A 16,040-nucleotide genomic window follows, 5' to 3' on the forward strand; every position below is an offset into this window, starting at 1 on the left:
AATCCCTCTATAATTATTGAAACTTTAGATATCGCCCTTGTTTTTACCCAGAGGAATCATCATACTCCACCTCCAATCATCGGGCATCTTCTTCATCCTAAAAATGACGTTAAACAACTTAGTGAGCCACTCCAAACCTGACCTACCCACATTCTTCCAAAATTCCACAGGTATTTCATCTGGCCCGGTAGCTCTACCCTTGTGCATCTTCCGCATAGCCCCCTCGACCTCTTCTACTCTTATGCGCCTATAATACCCGAAATCCCGACGCATCTCAGAGTGCTCCAAGTCACCCAGCACAATGTCCCTATCACCCTCTTCTTTCAGGAGTTTATGGAAATATGTTTGCCATCTTCGTCTAATCTGAGCCTCTTCCCTCAAAACTCTACCTTCTTCATCTTTGATACACTTAACTTGATCCAGATCACGGGCCTTCCTCTCTCTCACCTTAGCTAGCCTGTATATCTTCTTGTCCCCGCCTTTGGCCCGAAGCTCTTCATGCAAACGCGCAGTCTTAGCCGCAGTAACCGCTAACTTCACCTCCTTCTTAGCCCTCCTATACCCCTCCCTGTTCTTCCCTCTCGCCTCGTCGTCCATGCTCTCTATAAGCATTAAGTACGCCGCTTGCTTGGCTTCCACTTTTTCTTATACCTCCTAACTCCACCACCAGTCACCTTTGTGGTCGCTAGAGAAACCCTTCGAGGCCCCTAACATTTCTCTCGCAGCTACTCTAATACACTCCGTTATCGTGGCATTGAGCGTAAAATAGAAATAATTTTAAACATATACAAAATTATTATTTTCGTAAAACAAAATAGCTAAGTATGTTTAAATTCAAATTCAAAAAGAGTAACTAATACTAACAACACATAATGCATAATATTTTTTTAAAATTTAAATTTAAAAAGAAACTAATTATTACCTAACCTAACTAACTTTATCCTAAATTGCCAGGTGGCCTATTGTGAGACTTCCACTTGGCTTAATGTAGAGGCTTTTATTTTTAATAATATATAGATTATGCGATGCAATTATAAATTTATTGCCTATATGTAGATAATTTTCACAAATTAGATTTGATAACTGCTTTAAAGATTCAGGAATTAATAGCCTATCAGAGAAGAAATTATAAATGATTATTTGTAAGAAAAGAATTGATAATCCAAAGAAGGATGTAGATAATTTACTTTAGTATGAAAAAAGAAGAAGATAATTTGAGGAGTTACAAGACATTACACAAAGAAAAAGTTAAAAAGAAGAAAAGTCAATAAAGAATTTAAAAAGTTACAATATGATTCATGTATATGATATCTTTAAATTTATAAGAATGGTAAAAACTAGAAACAAAAATGAAAAAAAAAACTTAAATCAGTAATGGATAATTTGGAAAATATAAATTTATAGTGAGGATAGTTTTGTCTTGAATAAATTAATTTTCTGCTTATGCTTATGCTTATGCTTCTTGGAAGAAGCTAGAATTTTCTGCTTCTTCCCAAAAGCAGAAAAACTGCTTTAGCTGCTGGCCAAAAGTACTTTTCCGTCTTAGCCAAACAGCTTAAAATTTCTATAAAAAAAAATGCTTTTTGGGGGAAAAAAAGTATTTTTGGCCTCCCAAAAGCTTGGCCAAACAGGCTCTTAATCTCATTGCAAATTATACTCCCCCCCCCCCCTCCCTCCCCCATACTTTTTATATTTTATCCTAAAGATAGCCAAGTGGATTTTATTATCTTGCCACTTGGCTTAACCACAAAGCCAATTATATATGATAACTTTATTCCTTTAATATATATAGATATAGATAAATTAATATTATCTTCTCTTTTTAGATGGTGATTTCTGTTAAGCATTGAAATTTACGCCACATGTAATCAAGTAGATTGTTGACTTGTTCTATATACTAGTATTAGAACCCGTGCGATGTGCGGATAATTTGACACTTGGCATTATCACCTTCTATTCTATATAGATAGTGTATACTGTCAAAACCTATTAGTCAGTCGTACGGTCTGGTCGAGATGATAATGCTTCGATCAAAGGGTATCTGTGTAATGTCAGGTCGAGGTCTGAAGTAAGGACTTCATGCTTCGAGCTCTAAGGCCGATCAATGATCAGCTCGGTATCATTATCGAGCCCATAACCAAATCAAACTATGAGGCGACTCGAAAGTTATCAAAGATGTATAGATCGGCCAACGCCCACCCCGAATATCAAGACTCCGAATCAGGATCAAGCTCGAGTCAAGGCCGATGGCTCGATCCAATATCGAGTTCGAGTCAGTATCGAGCTCACAGACAAGGGTCGTTGCAATAGCACTAAGGGAGAGAATCCTGGCAGGGATTAGGAAAGAGACAATTCATCATGGGTTCTCCACTATATATTTTTTATTGTATATAAAGTATGATCCCTTTACTATAAAGAGGAGGGATTGTTGTAAGCATGGGGAGATTCACACATTGTAACAAGAGTCTACTTCTGATATTGAAAGATCAACCTCTTGAGCCTGTTTTACTTTATCTCATTCATTCTTCTCGCTCACTATTTTTTCTCTCATTCCCATAGTCTAGAATATACGCATTTTTGTTTCTCTGTAAGATTTGTGTCAAATTATATCACACAACCTTAGAACTAATAAATTTAACTCTATCCAATTTTTCGGGTAATCAGATAGATTGTTACGAGAAATTTTATGTTTCGCATGCCCTCTCATACTTGTGGGTCCCACAATACTTCATCACTCTCTTCCTACCCTGGCTGCACCCTTTTTTCTTTCATCACTAAACCCTTAAAATTTGGGAAGGCACGGTCAATACCTCCATTGTAGTTAAGATTGAACTTTATGGAGTCGTTTGGTTGAGAAACAAGTTATTCCAAGATTAACTATCTCGAAATTAATTATTTTACCATCTCATATGGATAAAAATAATATTACAATCCCGTAATAACTAATACGAGATTAGTTATACCGCGATTTTATCCCAACCAAACGTGGATAAACTCATCTTAAATTTAATTCCGGGATTAATTATCTTTTATCCCTAGTACCAAACAAGCCATACTAGTTTAATCCCCACCAGTTACCCGGTATTTGTGTCTAGGGATCCTCCTCATTTCTTTCATTCTTCTAGATTCTAGGTATTTGTGTCTAGGTATCCTCCTAAAGTGAAGGTGTTTCCGTTAGCAATAGCAAGCCGAATTTTTCTGTCCATTTTATACCTTGTTCTGAGAAATATTTTTCTTTTTTCAAATTAATTATTCTGATAAGTAGTTATTTATGTTCTTCTAGCTTGAATGGCTAATTTATGGATTTTTTCGTAACTGTTTTTTTTAAAATTTTTTTTTATAGATCTTTGTGATATAAATTTAAAATATATAAGACAAGGGAGGGGAAGAAGATGAAACTTTAGGAGTAGATAAGTCAAACTATGGAGTACTGAATTTTATGGCACATGCAAGTAGATTCTTGACTTATTTTGTGTATCATTAAATACTATATGCATTACATATGAAATAACAGAGATAACTTTAAGTATAAATTACAGATATTTATATGCATAGTTGAAAAAATAACCTTCACAATAAGAATAGAAAAAGAAGAATACTATCATTTATCGTGTATACCGTAATGTCGTGGCTTCATTTATCTATAAAGAAAGCCCCGTAATCACAAATCAAAGCTTTTTTATCTAGTGACAATTTGGCCTACCACTGCTTTCTGTGCGTGGCAAGAAAGATCAAAGGCAAGATCGGTTCAAAACTCCAATAACTGATGGTGAGAGTGACAGCTGAAAGCATCAAGTCCTAACGAAATCTTTCGGAGAAAAGAACGAATGGATCTTTTTATTTTTCTTTTGGTGTCTTTTCAAAAGACAAGTTTGGAAAAGGACTCTTCAATTAACCCATTCTATCATTTCATTATTCATATATGCTTTTCTTATGTTGGACATTTTTTGCAACTTTGCAAGAACCAAGATGACCTTTTTCAAAAGTGTGTACGTGTTTAGTGGCTAACACTCTAAATTGAATCAAATTATGAAAACAAATTGAAAATAACAGAAGTCTATTGGTCTGATCAGTATCTTTAAAGCTTTATATTTCACATTATAGTCCTGGCGCATGTCCATAACCAATTTACTCTCTATTTGTATACAAGTAAATTCAGAGACACACCTAACTAATTTGTTTCGAACATTGGTTTATGTAAACATTCCGGTTACTAGAAGAAATCAGATTCAAAATTGGTCCATAACGTTAGTGTTTATAATTGTTCAATTTTCCAAGGGCATGGATCAGAGATGTGTCAATTTTGACAAAGAAAATTGCAGAAGAAAAATAGAACTTATGACATAGAAAAGTTCATTTATGACACGACTTGGAAGAATTTCAAAGAAAATACAAGGTGGTGGTCTCCGTACGAGATCAAACGATTTACACTTAGATAGGCAAAACGTTAGAAGAATAAATTGAGGAAATGTATATTACAGATATAGACAAGAAGTTGTTCCTTCATGTGCCGTCTATTTCTTGATTGACGAAGAAAGAAAAAACAGAAAAAAAGGAATTTCGCAATCAATTTTACTTGCAAAATAATAGAAATGACATTGCAACTGGTTGGTTTCTTTCTTCATTGATTGCATCAAAGAGCAAGGTGGCAGCAAAATCTCGGTTCTACTTTCTTGACTCTATTATTGTTAAAATTTATTTGCCCTATGTGATTTATGAAATCAGATTTTATAAATGTTAGGGCAGATAATGTGATGATCTCAAAAATTATATTCTAGTTGCATGCTGTGAAACTAATTAGTTGGTTATACAATTTGGAAGCATGCATAAAATATATATATATGAAAAATTATTTCCATGCTTTGTAAGATTTGAATTAGACTTACATTAATACTTGAAAATTATTTTGAGATCATGAAGATGATATTTTGTATGTGGATCTAGATATTACATATGTTTGTTTGATAAGAAAAATCTTATCAAACTGTTGACATATTTAGGGGTTATACTGGTTTAGTTGGAAAGCCATTTGAAAGAAAGAATTAAAATACTTGTGATTTTCTACCCGTATTTTGGAGAATAAAATCCTCGTGATTTTCTACTCCTGTTATGGAGAATAAACTCTTTGTGATTTTTTACTTCTGCTTTGAAACTAAAATCTGCGTGATTTTCTACCTAGTGAGATTAAAGTCTTTGTGACAATCTACTCATTTGACGGAGTAAAGTCTAAGTGACTTTCTACTCGTTTTGGAGAATAAAATCTTAGTGATTTTGTACTCCAATTTATTACTCGGTTTGAAGATTAAAAACTTCACCGTTTATTAAATTTGATTGTGTCATATATTGCTCGGTTTGAAGATTAAAAATTTCACCTTTTGTAAGATCGGGTTGTATTAGATATTGCTCGGTTTGAAGATTAAACACTTCACCGTGTATTAGTTTTGGTTATGTCAGATGCATTTGATTTTTACAGCTAACCGAATACTCAATTGAGTTACCACAGAAAAACACAATCCATTCCATATGAAAAATGGAAAGAAAGCCCAACTTAAAATATTTTTTTAAGTGTAGGGGTGATTGGCTAAAGTGCAAGTTCCTAAACCCAAAAGGGTAAAGATCGAACCGGAAATTATTGATTGCATTTTCATAGGATATCCAACAAAAAGTAAGGCATATCATTTTCTGGTTCATAAATCAGAAAATCCCGAGATTCATATTAATACGGTGATCGAATCAGATAATGCTGAATTTTTTGAGAATATTTATCCATATAAAAAAGAATGTGAGTCGTCTAGTGAAATATCTAAGCGACCTCGGGAAGAAGCAAAGAAAAGTATACCTAATGAGGTGAATCCAAGACTTAGTAAACGTCAAAGGACAATTACTTCCAATGAATCAGATTTTATGACATTCTTGTTGGAAAATGAGTTTCAAACATTAAAAGAAGTTATGTCTTCCTCGGAAAGAAGCAGTCAATAGTGAGATAGAATTCATATTAAATAACCATACTTGGGAGTTAGTTGATCTTACTCCAGGGAATGAACATTCTCAAGAGGAAAATAAAAGATGATGGCATTATTGACATGTATAAGACAAGACCTATTGTCAAAGGATATAGACAACGAGAAGGTTTTGACTATATTAATACATACCGGTCAGTTATGAGTATTACGTACATATAGATGCTAGTAGCATTGGCTACAGTGTATGGTCTTGAAATCCATCAAATGAATGTGAAGAGAACCTTCTTAAATTAAGATTTAGAGGATGGAATTTACATGGAACAACCTGAAGGGTTTGTGGTTCCTGAAAAAGAAAAGAAGGCGTATATAATTGTTTAGTCTCTTTATGGACTAAAATAAGCACCCAAACAATGACATGCGAGATTTGACCAAATAATATCGTCAAATGGTTTCAAAATTAATGAGTGTAAACAAATGTGTTTACGTTAAGAATAATTCAAATCATATAGTCATTATTTGATTATATGTGGATGATACGTTGATGAAATATTTAAAATATGGGGGGCTTTTAGCTTATGCATGACAAAAGCCAAGGTTAGATGTAATGTCTAAATGATATAATTATTAATCCCCATCAATCCTTAGTGGATATTGATATGATAGTCGGTGAATTCATTGATAGTTCAGTCTTAGCGATGACTAGTGATGAAACTATAAATTCCTTAAGATTGTTAGAATCACTGTTTGAAACAAGAATATCAGAGAAATAAAGAAATGTTAGTTCAATAAAATAAAATATAAAATAATTTCTGAGCCCTCAAGTTGCTTGTGTGTCCTTAAGGAATTTAATCACTCATTGTTGCCCAAGGTTATGGATTACTTCCTCCTAGGATAGAACGGAAAAACTATTATGTAATACTGGCAATCGAAATTGCAGAATTTTAGCGAACTCAACAAATGGAGCAAATCACGTTGACACTTTGTTTATTGGAAAAACGGTGCAATAATGTAGAGAAGAGGAGAAGTTTTCAAAATTTTCTATATCTAAAAAATGAGGCCAAGCCTCTAAATTTATAGACAATGAAAGAGTGAGATGAAGATGTGCAATTCAAAAGGTGCCTCTTTCATTTCCCATTAACACCCCTTCACGGAACCTAACATAATTTTAAAAGGGCAACAGATTAACTTAAGATATAAATTTTGTAACGACCCGACCGGTCGTTTTGCCTTCTAGATCTCTGTTCCCCAAAATAAGACTTCTCCTATGTGCTTTTACTGTTTTATGACTTACGGGGATGGTTAGTTCGGATTTGGAAGGGTTAGCATTGAAATCGTAACACCTAGTTTCTTAACATTGGCTTAAATGGTTAAGTTTGATTTGAGTCTACGTTTTGAGTAAACGACCTCGAAACTGGGATTTGATGGTTCCAATATATTCGTATAATTATTTTGGACTTGAGAGTATGTTCGGCTCGGGTTTCGGATGACCCGAAAGCGTTTCGGCGCTTAATATTGAAAGTTGGAGCATTGGAGGTTTTCAAGTTCTTTAACTTTAGTTTGGAGTAAGTTTTGGCATTATGGAGGTCCGTTTGGGATTCCGATCCTGCAAATAGTTCTATATGGAGATTTAAGACTTGCACGCAAAATTTAGTGTCTTTTCGAGTAGTCTAAGTATGATTCGGTGCGGGATCTAAGTATGATTCGGTGCGTCGGAGCAAGTTGAAAACTTGAAATTCATAATTTGATTCAATTTGGTTTTGTAGTGCGGTTCTTAGTTTTGATGTTGGTTTTCGTATTTTGAGCATTCGAGCAAGTCCGTATTATGGTTATGGACTTGTTGGTGCATTTGGATAGGGTGCCGGGGGACTCGGGTGAGTTTCTGACCGTCTGGAGCTAAGTCCCAAAAATCTGGTATGCTAGTCCTAGTTTCCTTCTTTGCGATCGCGAAGGCTGTGTCGCGTTCGCGGAGAAGGAAAAAGTGGGGGATAAGATTTTTCTCTATGCATTCGCAACCCCTTTCCTGCGTTCGTGAAGGTCTGGGACCTGTGGCCTCCTCATACGTGTGAGGAGGCCCGCGTTCGCGTAGGGACATGGGCCTGGGAGGGAGGGGGTGAGCTCCTTCTTCTTCGCATTCGTGAGTTGGACCCCGCGTTCTCGTGTGGGATCTCGCATTCACGATGGCCATTTTCCGGGGCCCTGGGCAGATTGCCTTCACGATCGCGATGGCTTTTTCGTGATCACGAAGAAAGAATGCCCGGGCGGTGATTTATTTTAAAAACGGGACTTAGGCCATTTTCTCTCATTTTTCATTTCCTTGGACAATTTTGGAGTTTCTTGGAGAGGGGTTTTCACCTAGCTATTGAAGGTAAGTCATTACTACCTAATGTAAGTTTAATACATAGATTATGGATAGATTTTAACATGTAAAATATCGAAATTTTGGAGATTGTGGAAAAAACTAGGTTTTGATAAAAATGGGATTTAACCACGAAAATGATTAGGGATTTGTGTAGAAACTATCTATTTGAGTTCGTGAGGTTATGGGTAACATTTATCTTCAAATATTTTCGGAATCCGGGCACGTGTGCCTGGGGGTGAGTTTTAGGGATCGTCCAATTTGGGTTAGGTAATTTCTCTAATGGATAAATTATGAACTTATGAGTGTGTATTGATTAATTTATATAATGTTTCCCTAATCTTGTAAGAGGGAACTCATCCCCTTAGGTGTACCTTTGTTGTGTAATACTTGTGTGGGAAGCTACGTACGCACGAGGTGACGTGAGTCTGTGTGTAGCTATATACTATGGTATGTCCGGGTAGTCTTAGATCTACATCATGCTTTAATTGTACTGTTGTATTTATTATGAATATTAATTGTCTTTAATAGAGCTTAGACTAGGGATTCTAAAGTTGCAAATTTTCAATTTAAATTTCTTATTTGGGGAAGAATTGAGGAATACATAATAACTCTGAGAAATCCACGTCCTCTCGCATCACGAGTACTTCCGTGAGTGAGGTAAACTTCTCTACTCTCATGGGAGTGGGTCGTTCGCCTCGGCAGTATAATAGATGCGTCTATGATTCGTGTTGTTCGACCCTCGACAGTGCACACAGTATTTTGGATCGGGCCGTATGACCTCAGCATAAACCGTGCGTGATAATACTCGAAGCCCAAATACACTTGATATTATTTTTATTACTTGAGAGATTATAATTTAATTAATGGCCTGAAATTGTTGAAGTTAGCGCATGTCAATTGGAGACTTTTAAATTGACTATCAGTTAAAGAACCATTTATTCATTGCTGGTTATTGTGTTATCTTTATTATTCATGTATTCCATGCCTATGTAGAATTTCTGTATTTATATTATTAGCCCGTAGTAAGTGTCGATGTCGACTTCTCGTCACTACTTCTTTGAGTTTAGACTGGATACTTACTGGGTACATGTTGTTTATGTATTCACGGTACACTTCTGCACTAATCGTACAGGATCTGAGGCAGGTGCATCTGGCGTTCATTCAGGCGCGCACCCCCATCATCCTAAGGCATAGTGGTGAGTTGTTCTCTGAGTCCGTTCTGCAGCATCCGCAGTCTCTCTTTTGTATTTACTTTCTGTCTATCTTATTTCAGACAATAGCATAGGTATTTTATATATTCTACTAGTTGCTCATACATTTGTGACACCAGGTCTTGGGAATATGCTAGTAAACACTTCATGGTTTTTGGTATTTATTTCCCATATCTTGCTCTTTCATTGGTTCACGCCTTATTTTACTATAATTTTTCACTTCTCATTTACTTAATAAATAAAAATCAACTATTTTGAAATTATTAAAAAGAATAAATACATGGCCAGTTCACTGTTGGCTTGCCCTAGCGGCGACCTTGGGTGCCATGACGGCCTATAAGGAAAATTGGATCGTGATAACATGGTATCATAGCACTAGGTTCTGGTAGGTCTCACAAGTCATGAGTAGGCCTAATAGAGTCTTGCGGATCGGTGCGAAGACGTCCGTACTTATCTTCGAGAGGCTATAAGGTGTTAGGAAACTACTCTTAAGAGCAAGTAAGTAGGCTTTTCTCCGCAATCTTCATCTCATATCATGCAATTGATGTTGTGCTAAGTATCTTTTTCTTATTCTCTCACAGATGGTAAGAACACGCACGGTAGATGTACCCGATCATGGAGGAGCTGCTCCCCCTACTGCTAGAGGTCGAAGGAGGGCTCCAGCTCGTGGTAGAGGACGAAGGCATCCTAAAGTTGCTCCAGTTGTGCCACCAGTGGATCCAGTGGGGGATCCTGTTATTGAGGAGCAGGGCGAGGTGCCCGCAGCGGAGCCGACCCTAGTAGATTTCATGTCTGCACCAGGATTCCAGGAGGTCATGGGCCGTATGTTGCGGTTCTTGGATTCTATGACACAGGCTAGTTTATTTCCAACAGACCCAGCCACATCTTAGGCGGGAGGGGGAGCACAGACCCTACCGCTCAGGCTCAAGGGCATGCAGCTGCCATATATCAGACCCCGAGAACACTACCCGTGGGCGGATCTCAGCCAGTTGCAGCGGCTATTCCAGCGCCCGAACCAGCTGTGGTCGGCAAGCTGTAGAACCTATTGGATAGATGGACCAGGCTATATCCTCCTGCTTTTGGAGGTGAGCGATATGAGGACCCCCAGAACTTTATTGATCGTTGCAGGGACAGAATGCACAACATGGGGATATTGGAGTCCCACGGGGTGGACTTTACCATCTTTTAGCTGGAGGGCAGGGCCCGTAGATGGTAGCAGTCCTATCTTCTCGGCAGACCAACAGGTTCTCCTCCCTTGACGTGGGACCAGTTCATACATCTCTTTCTGGATAGATATATTCCACCCCATCAGAGGGAAGAGTTGCGATTTTAGTTCGAGCATCTCCACCAGGGTTAGATGTTGGTGACCGACTATGAGGCGAGATTCTCTGAGTTGTCTTGCCATGCACTTATGATACTCCCCATCGATGCATAGAGAGTGCAGAGGTTTGCACTCAGGTATCTAGGCCACTATGGCCCGAGAGGTTGAGATGGGGACTTCTTGCGAGCTGGTTGTGGAGATAACTCGGAGGATCGAGGGTCTTTCACGGAGCTGAGAGCAGACGTCGAGGGACAAGCAGTTTTGATATTTTGGAGGGTTCAGTGGTGCTCCGTCTGGGGGCAGAAGTCAGTTCGTGAGGGGTCAGCCTAGCAGGCCCACATATCCAGTACCGCTGCCTTCTCGGGGTGCTCCAGTATGGCCCTATTTCAGCGCCATTCCAGAGAGCTCCTACCGTCCACCAGCTATTCAGTGTTGCTCAAGTGGGTATTTACGCCATCAGGGTCAGACTTCATGTCAGGAATCCACCGTTCCGAGGGGTTATTTCGAGTGCGGGGATCTTGGCCACATGAAGAGGTTTTGTCCCAGACTTTGGGGCAAGGCAGTACAGTAGGGTCATCAACTTATAATTACAGCACCAGCAGCCGCACCAGTCGTCCAGTCGTCCAACCACCCAGAGGCGGAGGCCATGTGGGTAGAGGCCGTCCTAGAGATAGAGGCCAGTCAGTCGGTGCTCCAACTAGGTTCTATGCTTTTCCAGCCAGACCAGATGCAGTAGCCTCAGATGCCGTGATCACATGTATTATTTTTGTCTGGGGTAGGGATGCTTCGGTATTATTTGATCCAGGGTCTACATATTCATATGTTTCATCTCTATTTGCTCATATTTTGGGTGTTCCTCGTGATTCATTGGGTACTCTTGTTTATGTGTCTATGCTAGTGGGTGATTCTATTGTTGTGGATCAGATCTATCGGTCCTGTATCGTGACTTTTTATGGTTTTGAGACTAGAGCGGATCTTTTGTTGCTTGATATGACCGACTTTGAGATCATCCTGGGCATGGACTAGTTGTCTCCAAATCATACTATCCTTGATTTCCATGCCAAGGCTGTTACTTTGGCGATGTTGGAGTCTCTTAGATTGGAGTGGAAGGGTTCATCTGTTGATACATCTAGTCGGGTTATCTCTTTTATGAAGGCTCGACACATGATCGAGAAGGGATATTTGGCTTATCTAGCTTATGTTCGGGATATGGTTGTAGAGACTCCGACGATTGATTTAGTGCCCATGGTCTGTGAGTTCTCCGATGTGTTTCCTTCTGATCTACCAGGCATGCAACCAGATCGTGATATCAATTTCTGTATTGACATGGCTCCAGGTACCAAGCCTACCTCTATTCCACCGTACCGCATAGATCCGAAAGAGTTAATGGAGCTGAAAGAACAACTTGAGGAGTTACTAGCAAAGGGGTTCGTCAGACTGAGTGTGTCGCCTTGGGGTGCACCGGTGTTGTTCGTGAAGAAGAAGGATGGGACTATGCGGATGTGCATTGATTACCGCCAGTTGAAAAAAGCTACCATTAAGAAAAAGTACATGTTGCCGTGTATTGATGATTTGTTTGACCAGTTGTAGAGTGTCGGGGTGTTCTGTAAGATTGACTTGAGATCGGGGTATCATCGGTTAAAGATTCGTGATTTGGATGTTCCGAAGACAGCTTTTCGGACTATATATGGCCACTATGAGTTTCTAGTGATATCCTTCGGTTTGACCAACGCCCCGGCGATATTTATGGATTTGATGAACCGGGTGTTCAGGACATATATTGACTCATTTGTCATTGTCTTCATTGATGACATATTGATCTACTCGCGTAGCATGGAGGAGCACGAGCAGCACTTGAGAGTGGTGCTTCAGACCTTGCGGGAACAAAAACTATATGCTATGTTCTCCAAGTGCAAGTTCTGGTTAGATTCTGTGGCATTCTTGGGGCATGTTGTATCAGGCGAGGGTATTAAAGTAGATCCTAGGAAGATCGAGGCAGTTTAGAGTTGGCCTCATCCTACCACAACGATTGAGATCGGGAGTTTCTTGGGGGTTAGCAAGTTATTATAGCCGGTTTGTGGAGGGCTTGTCATCTATTGCAGCACCTTTGACTAGATTGACCGAGAAGGGTGCTACGTTCTGATGGTCCGATGATTGCGAGGCAAGCTTTCAGAAGCTCAAGACCGCATTGACTTCAGCACTGATATTAGTGTTGCCTTTCAGTTCTGGGATGTATACAGTGTATTGCGACGCTTCACGCATTGGCCTAGGTTGTGTATTGATGCAGGAGGGGCGAGTTATTGCATATGCTTCACATCAGCTAAAGCCCCACGAGAAGAATTACCATGTACATGATCTGGAGTTGGCCACGATAGTTCATGCTCTCAAGATCTGGAGGCATTATGTTTATGGGGTGTCCTGTGAGATTTACACCGATCATCGCAGCTTGCAATAATTGTTCAAGCAGAGGGATCTCAACTTGAGGCAGCGTAGGTGTCTTGAGTTACTAAAAGATTATGATATCACCATCCTTTATCATTCGGGCAAGGTGAATGTGGTTGCGGATGCTTTGAGCAGAAAGGTTAAGAGTATGGGTAGTTTGGCATTTATTTCAGCAAAGGAAAGACCATTGGCTTGGTACATTTAGTCCTTGGCTAACAGACTTGTGAGGTTGGATATTTCAGAGCCCAATCGAGTTCTTGTATGCATCGTCACTCAGTCTTTATTATTCGAGCAGATCAAAGCTCGTTAGTTCGACGATCCACACTTATTGGTTCTCAGAGAGACGGTACTACAGGGTGGTACCAAGAAGGTTGTTATCCGTGAGTGTTCTGTGGCTCCAGGGTTGCCTATGTGTTCCTAATGTTGATGGCTTGAGGAAGAAGATTCTAGAGAAGGCACACAGTTCTCGATATTCTATTCATCCAGGGGCTACGAAGATGTATCGTGACCTGATAAAGTATTATTGGTGGTGGCGGATGATGACGGACATAGTTGAGTATGTGGCGAGAGTCTAAATTTCCAGCAGGTCAAGTATGAGCAACAGAGGCCAGGTGGCCTACTTCAGCAGATGGTTAAACCTGAGCGAAAATTGGAGTGTATCACTATGGACTTCATAGTTGGGTTGCCGCGGACCTTGAGGACGCTTGATGCAGTTTCGGTCATTATCGACACGTTGACCAAGTTAGCACACTACATTCCGATTGTGTCTATGTATTCTTCAGAGAGATTAGCCCAGATTTACATTCAGGAGATTGTTCAGTTTGCATGGTGTGCATGTTTCCATCATATCAGATATAGGCCCTCAGTTTACTTCACATTTCTAGAGGGTAGTAAAGAGTGAGTTGGGGACTCGGGTAGAGCACATCACAACCTTTCATCTGCAAACCGACGAGCAGTCGAAGTGGATGGTTCAGATCTTGGAGGATATGCTCAGGGCATGTGTCATTGACTTCGGAGGGCAGAGGGATTGATTCTTGCCTTTGGCCAAGTTTTCTTATAACAACAGTTATCAGTCTAGTATTGAGATGGCCCCATTTGAGGCTTTGTATGGTCGGCGATGTCGTTCGCCCATCGGATGGTTTGAGCCCGGCGAGGCTAAGTTATATGGTATTGATTTAGTGAAGGATGCCTTGGAGAAAGTGAAGTTGATTCACGAGCAACTTCACACAGCACAGTCCAGATAGAAGAGTTATGCGGATCATAAGGCGTGTGATTTATATTTATGGTGGGCGAGAAGGTTCTCTTGAAAGTCTCGCCGATGAAGGGGATCATGAGGTTCAGGAAGAGGGCAAGTTGAGCCCAAGGTTCATAGGTCCATTTGAGGTATTGAGGAGAGTTGGGGAGGTTGCTTATGAGCTTGCCTTACCTCTAAGTATATCGGAAATTCATCTGGTTTTCCATGTTGTGTTGTCTATGCTCCGAAAGTATCATGCCGACAGGTCACGTGTGTTAGACTACAGCACGATTCAGCTAGATGAGAGCCTAGGTTATGAGGAGGAGCTAGTTGCCATTGTTGACAGGCAGGTTTGCTAGTTGAGGTCCAAAAAGATTTCTACGGTAAAGGTTCAGTGGAGGGGTCAACCAGTAGAGGAGACGACTTGGGAGACCGAGGAGGACATACGAAACAGATACCCACACCTATTCGGCACTCCAGGTATGATTCTAGACCTGTTTGAGGATGAACATTTGTTTAAGAGGTGGAGAATCTAACGACCCGACCAGTCGTTTTGCCTTCTAGATCTCTATTCTCCTAAATAAGACTCCCCGTATATGCTTTTACTTTTTTATGACTTGTGAGGATTGTTAGTTCGGATTTGAAAGGGTTCAGGTTAAAATCAGAACACCTAGTTCCTTAATATTGGCTTAAAATGGTTAAGTTTGACTTGAGTCAACGTTTTGAGTAAACGACCTCGAAATCGAAATTTGACGGTCCCAATAGGTACGTATGATGATTTTGGACTTGGACATATGTTCGGATCGGGTTTCGGATAACCCGGGAGCATTTCGGCGCTTAATAATGAAAGTTGGAGCATTGAAGGTTTTCAAGTTCTTTAAGTTTGCTTTGGAGTAGGTTTTGGTGTTATCGAGGTCCATTTGGGATTCCGAGCCTAGGAATAGTTCCGTATAGTGATTAAGACTTGCACGCGAAATTTGGTGTCATTTCGAGTAGTCTAAGTATGATTCGATCCGTTCAGAGCAAGTTGAAAACATGAAGTTCATAATTTGATTCAATTTGGTTTTGGAGTGCAGTTCTTAGTTTTGATGTTGTTTTTCATGTTTTAAGAGATCGAGCAGGTCCGTATTATATTTATGTACTTATTGGAGCATTTGGACGAGGTCTTGGGTGGCTCGGGTAAGTTTCGGAACGCCCATAACTATGTCCCAAAATTCTGGTGTGCTGGTTCTGGTTTCCTTCTCCGCGATCACGAAAGCTGTGTCGCGTTTGCGGAGAAGGAAAATGTGGGGGATGATATTTTGCTCTACGCAGTCGCGACCCCTTGCCCGCGTTTGCGAAGGTCTGGGACCTGTGGCCTCCGCGTTCGCGTAGGGACATGGGCCTCAGGGGTGTGAGCTCCTTCTTCTTCGCGTTCGCGAGCTGGACCCCGCGTTCGCGTGTGGGACCTCGCTTTCGCGATGGCCATTTTCCGGGGCCCTAGGCAGATTGCCTTCGCGATCGCGATCGC

At 40.0% G+C, this 16,040-nt stretch overlaps 1 protein-coding gene across 1 annotated transcript; it reads right to left on the reverse strand.

Annotated features, from left to right (window-relative positions):
* Positions 1 to 24: 24 nt before the first annotated feature.
* On the reverse strand, positions 25 to 597 carry LOC138905786 (uncharacterized). The gene has a single exon (XM_070194304.1). The coding sequence runs from the start codon at positions 595 to 597 to the stop codon at positions 25 to 27; it is 573 nt and encodes a 190-aa protein (XP_070050405.1).
* Positions 598 to 16,040: the final 15,443 nt, after the last annotated feature.

Source organism: Nicotiana tomentosiformis, chromosome 2 (assembly GCF_000390325.3).
Source record: "Nicotiana tomentosiformis chromosome 2, ASM39032v3, whole genome shotgun sequence".
Classification (NCBI taxonomy): Eukaryota; Viridiplantae; Streptophyta; class Magnoliopsida; order Solanales; family Solanaceae; genus Nicotiana; species Nicotiana tomentosiformis.

Coding starts and splice junctions, on each gene's coding strand:
- LOC138905786 (XM_070194304.1), bottom strand. CDS start 597: ATGGACGACGAGGCGAGAGGGAAGAACAGGGAGGGGTATAGGAGGGCT.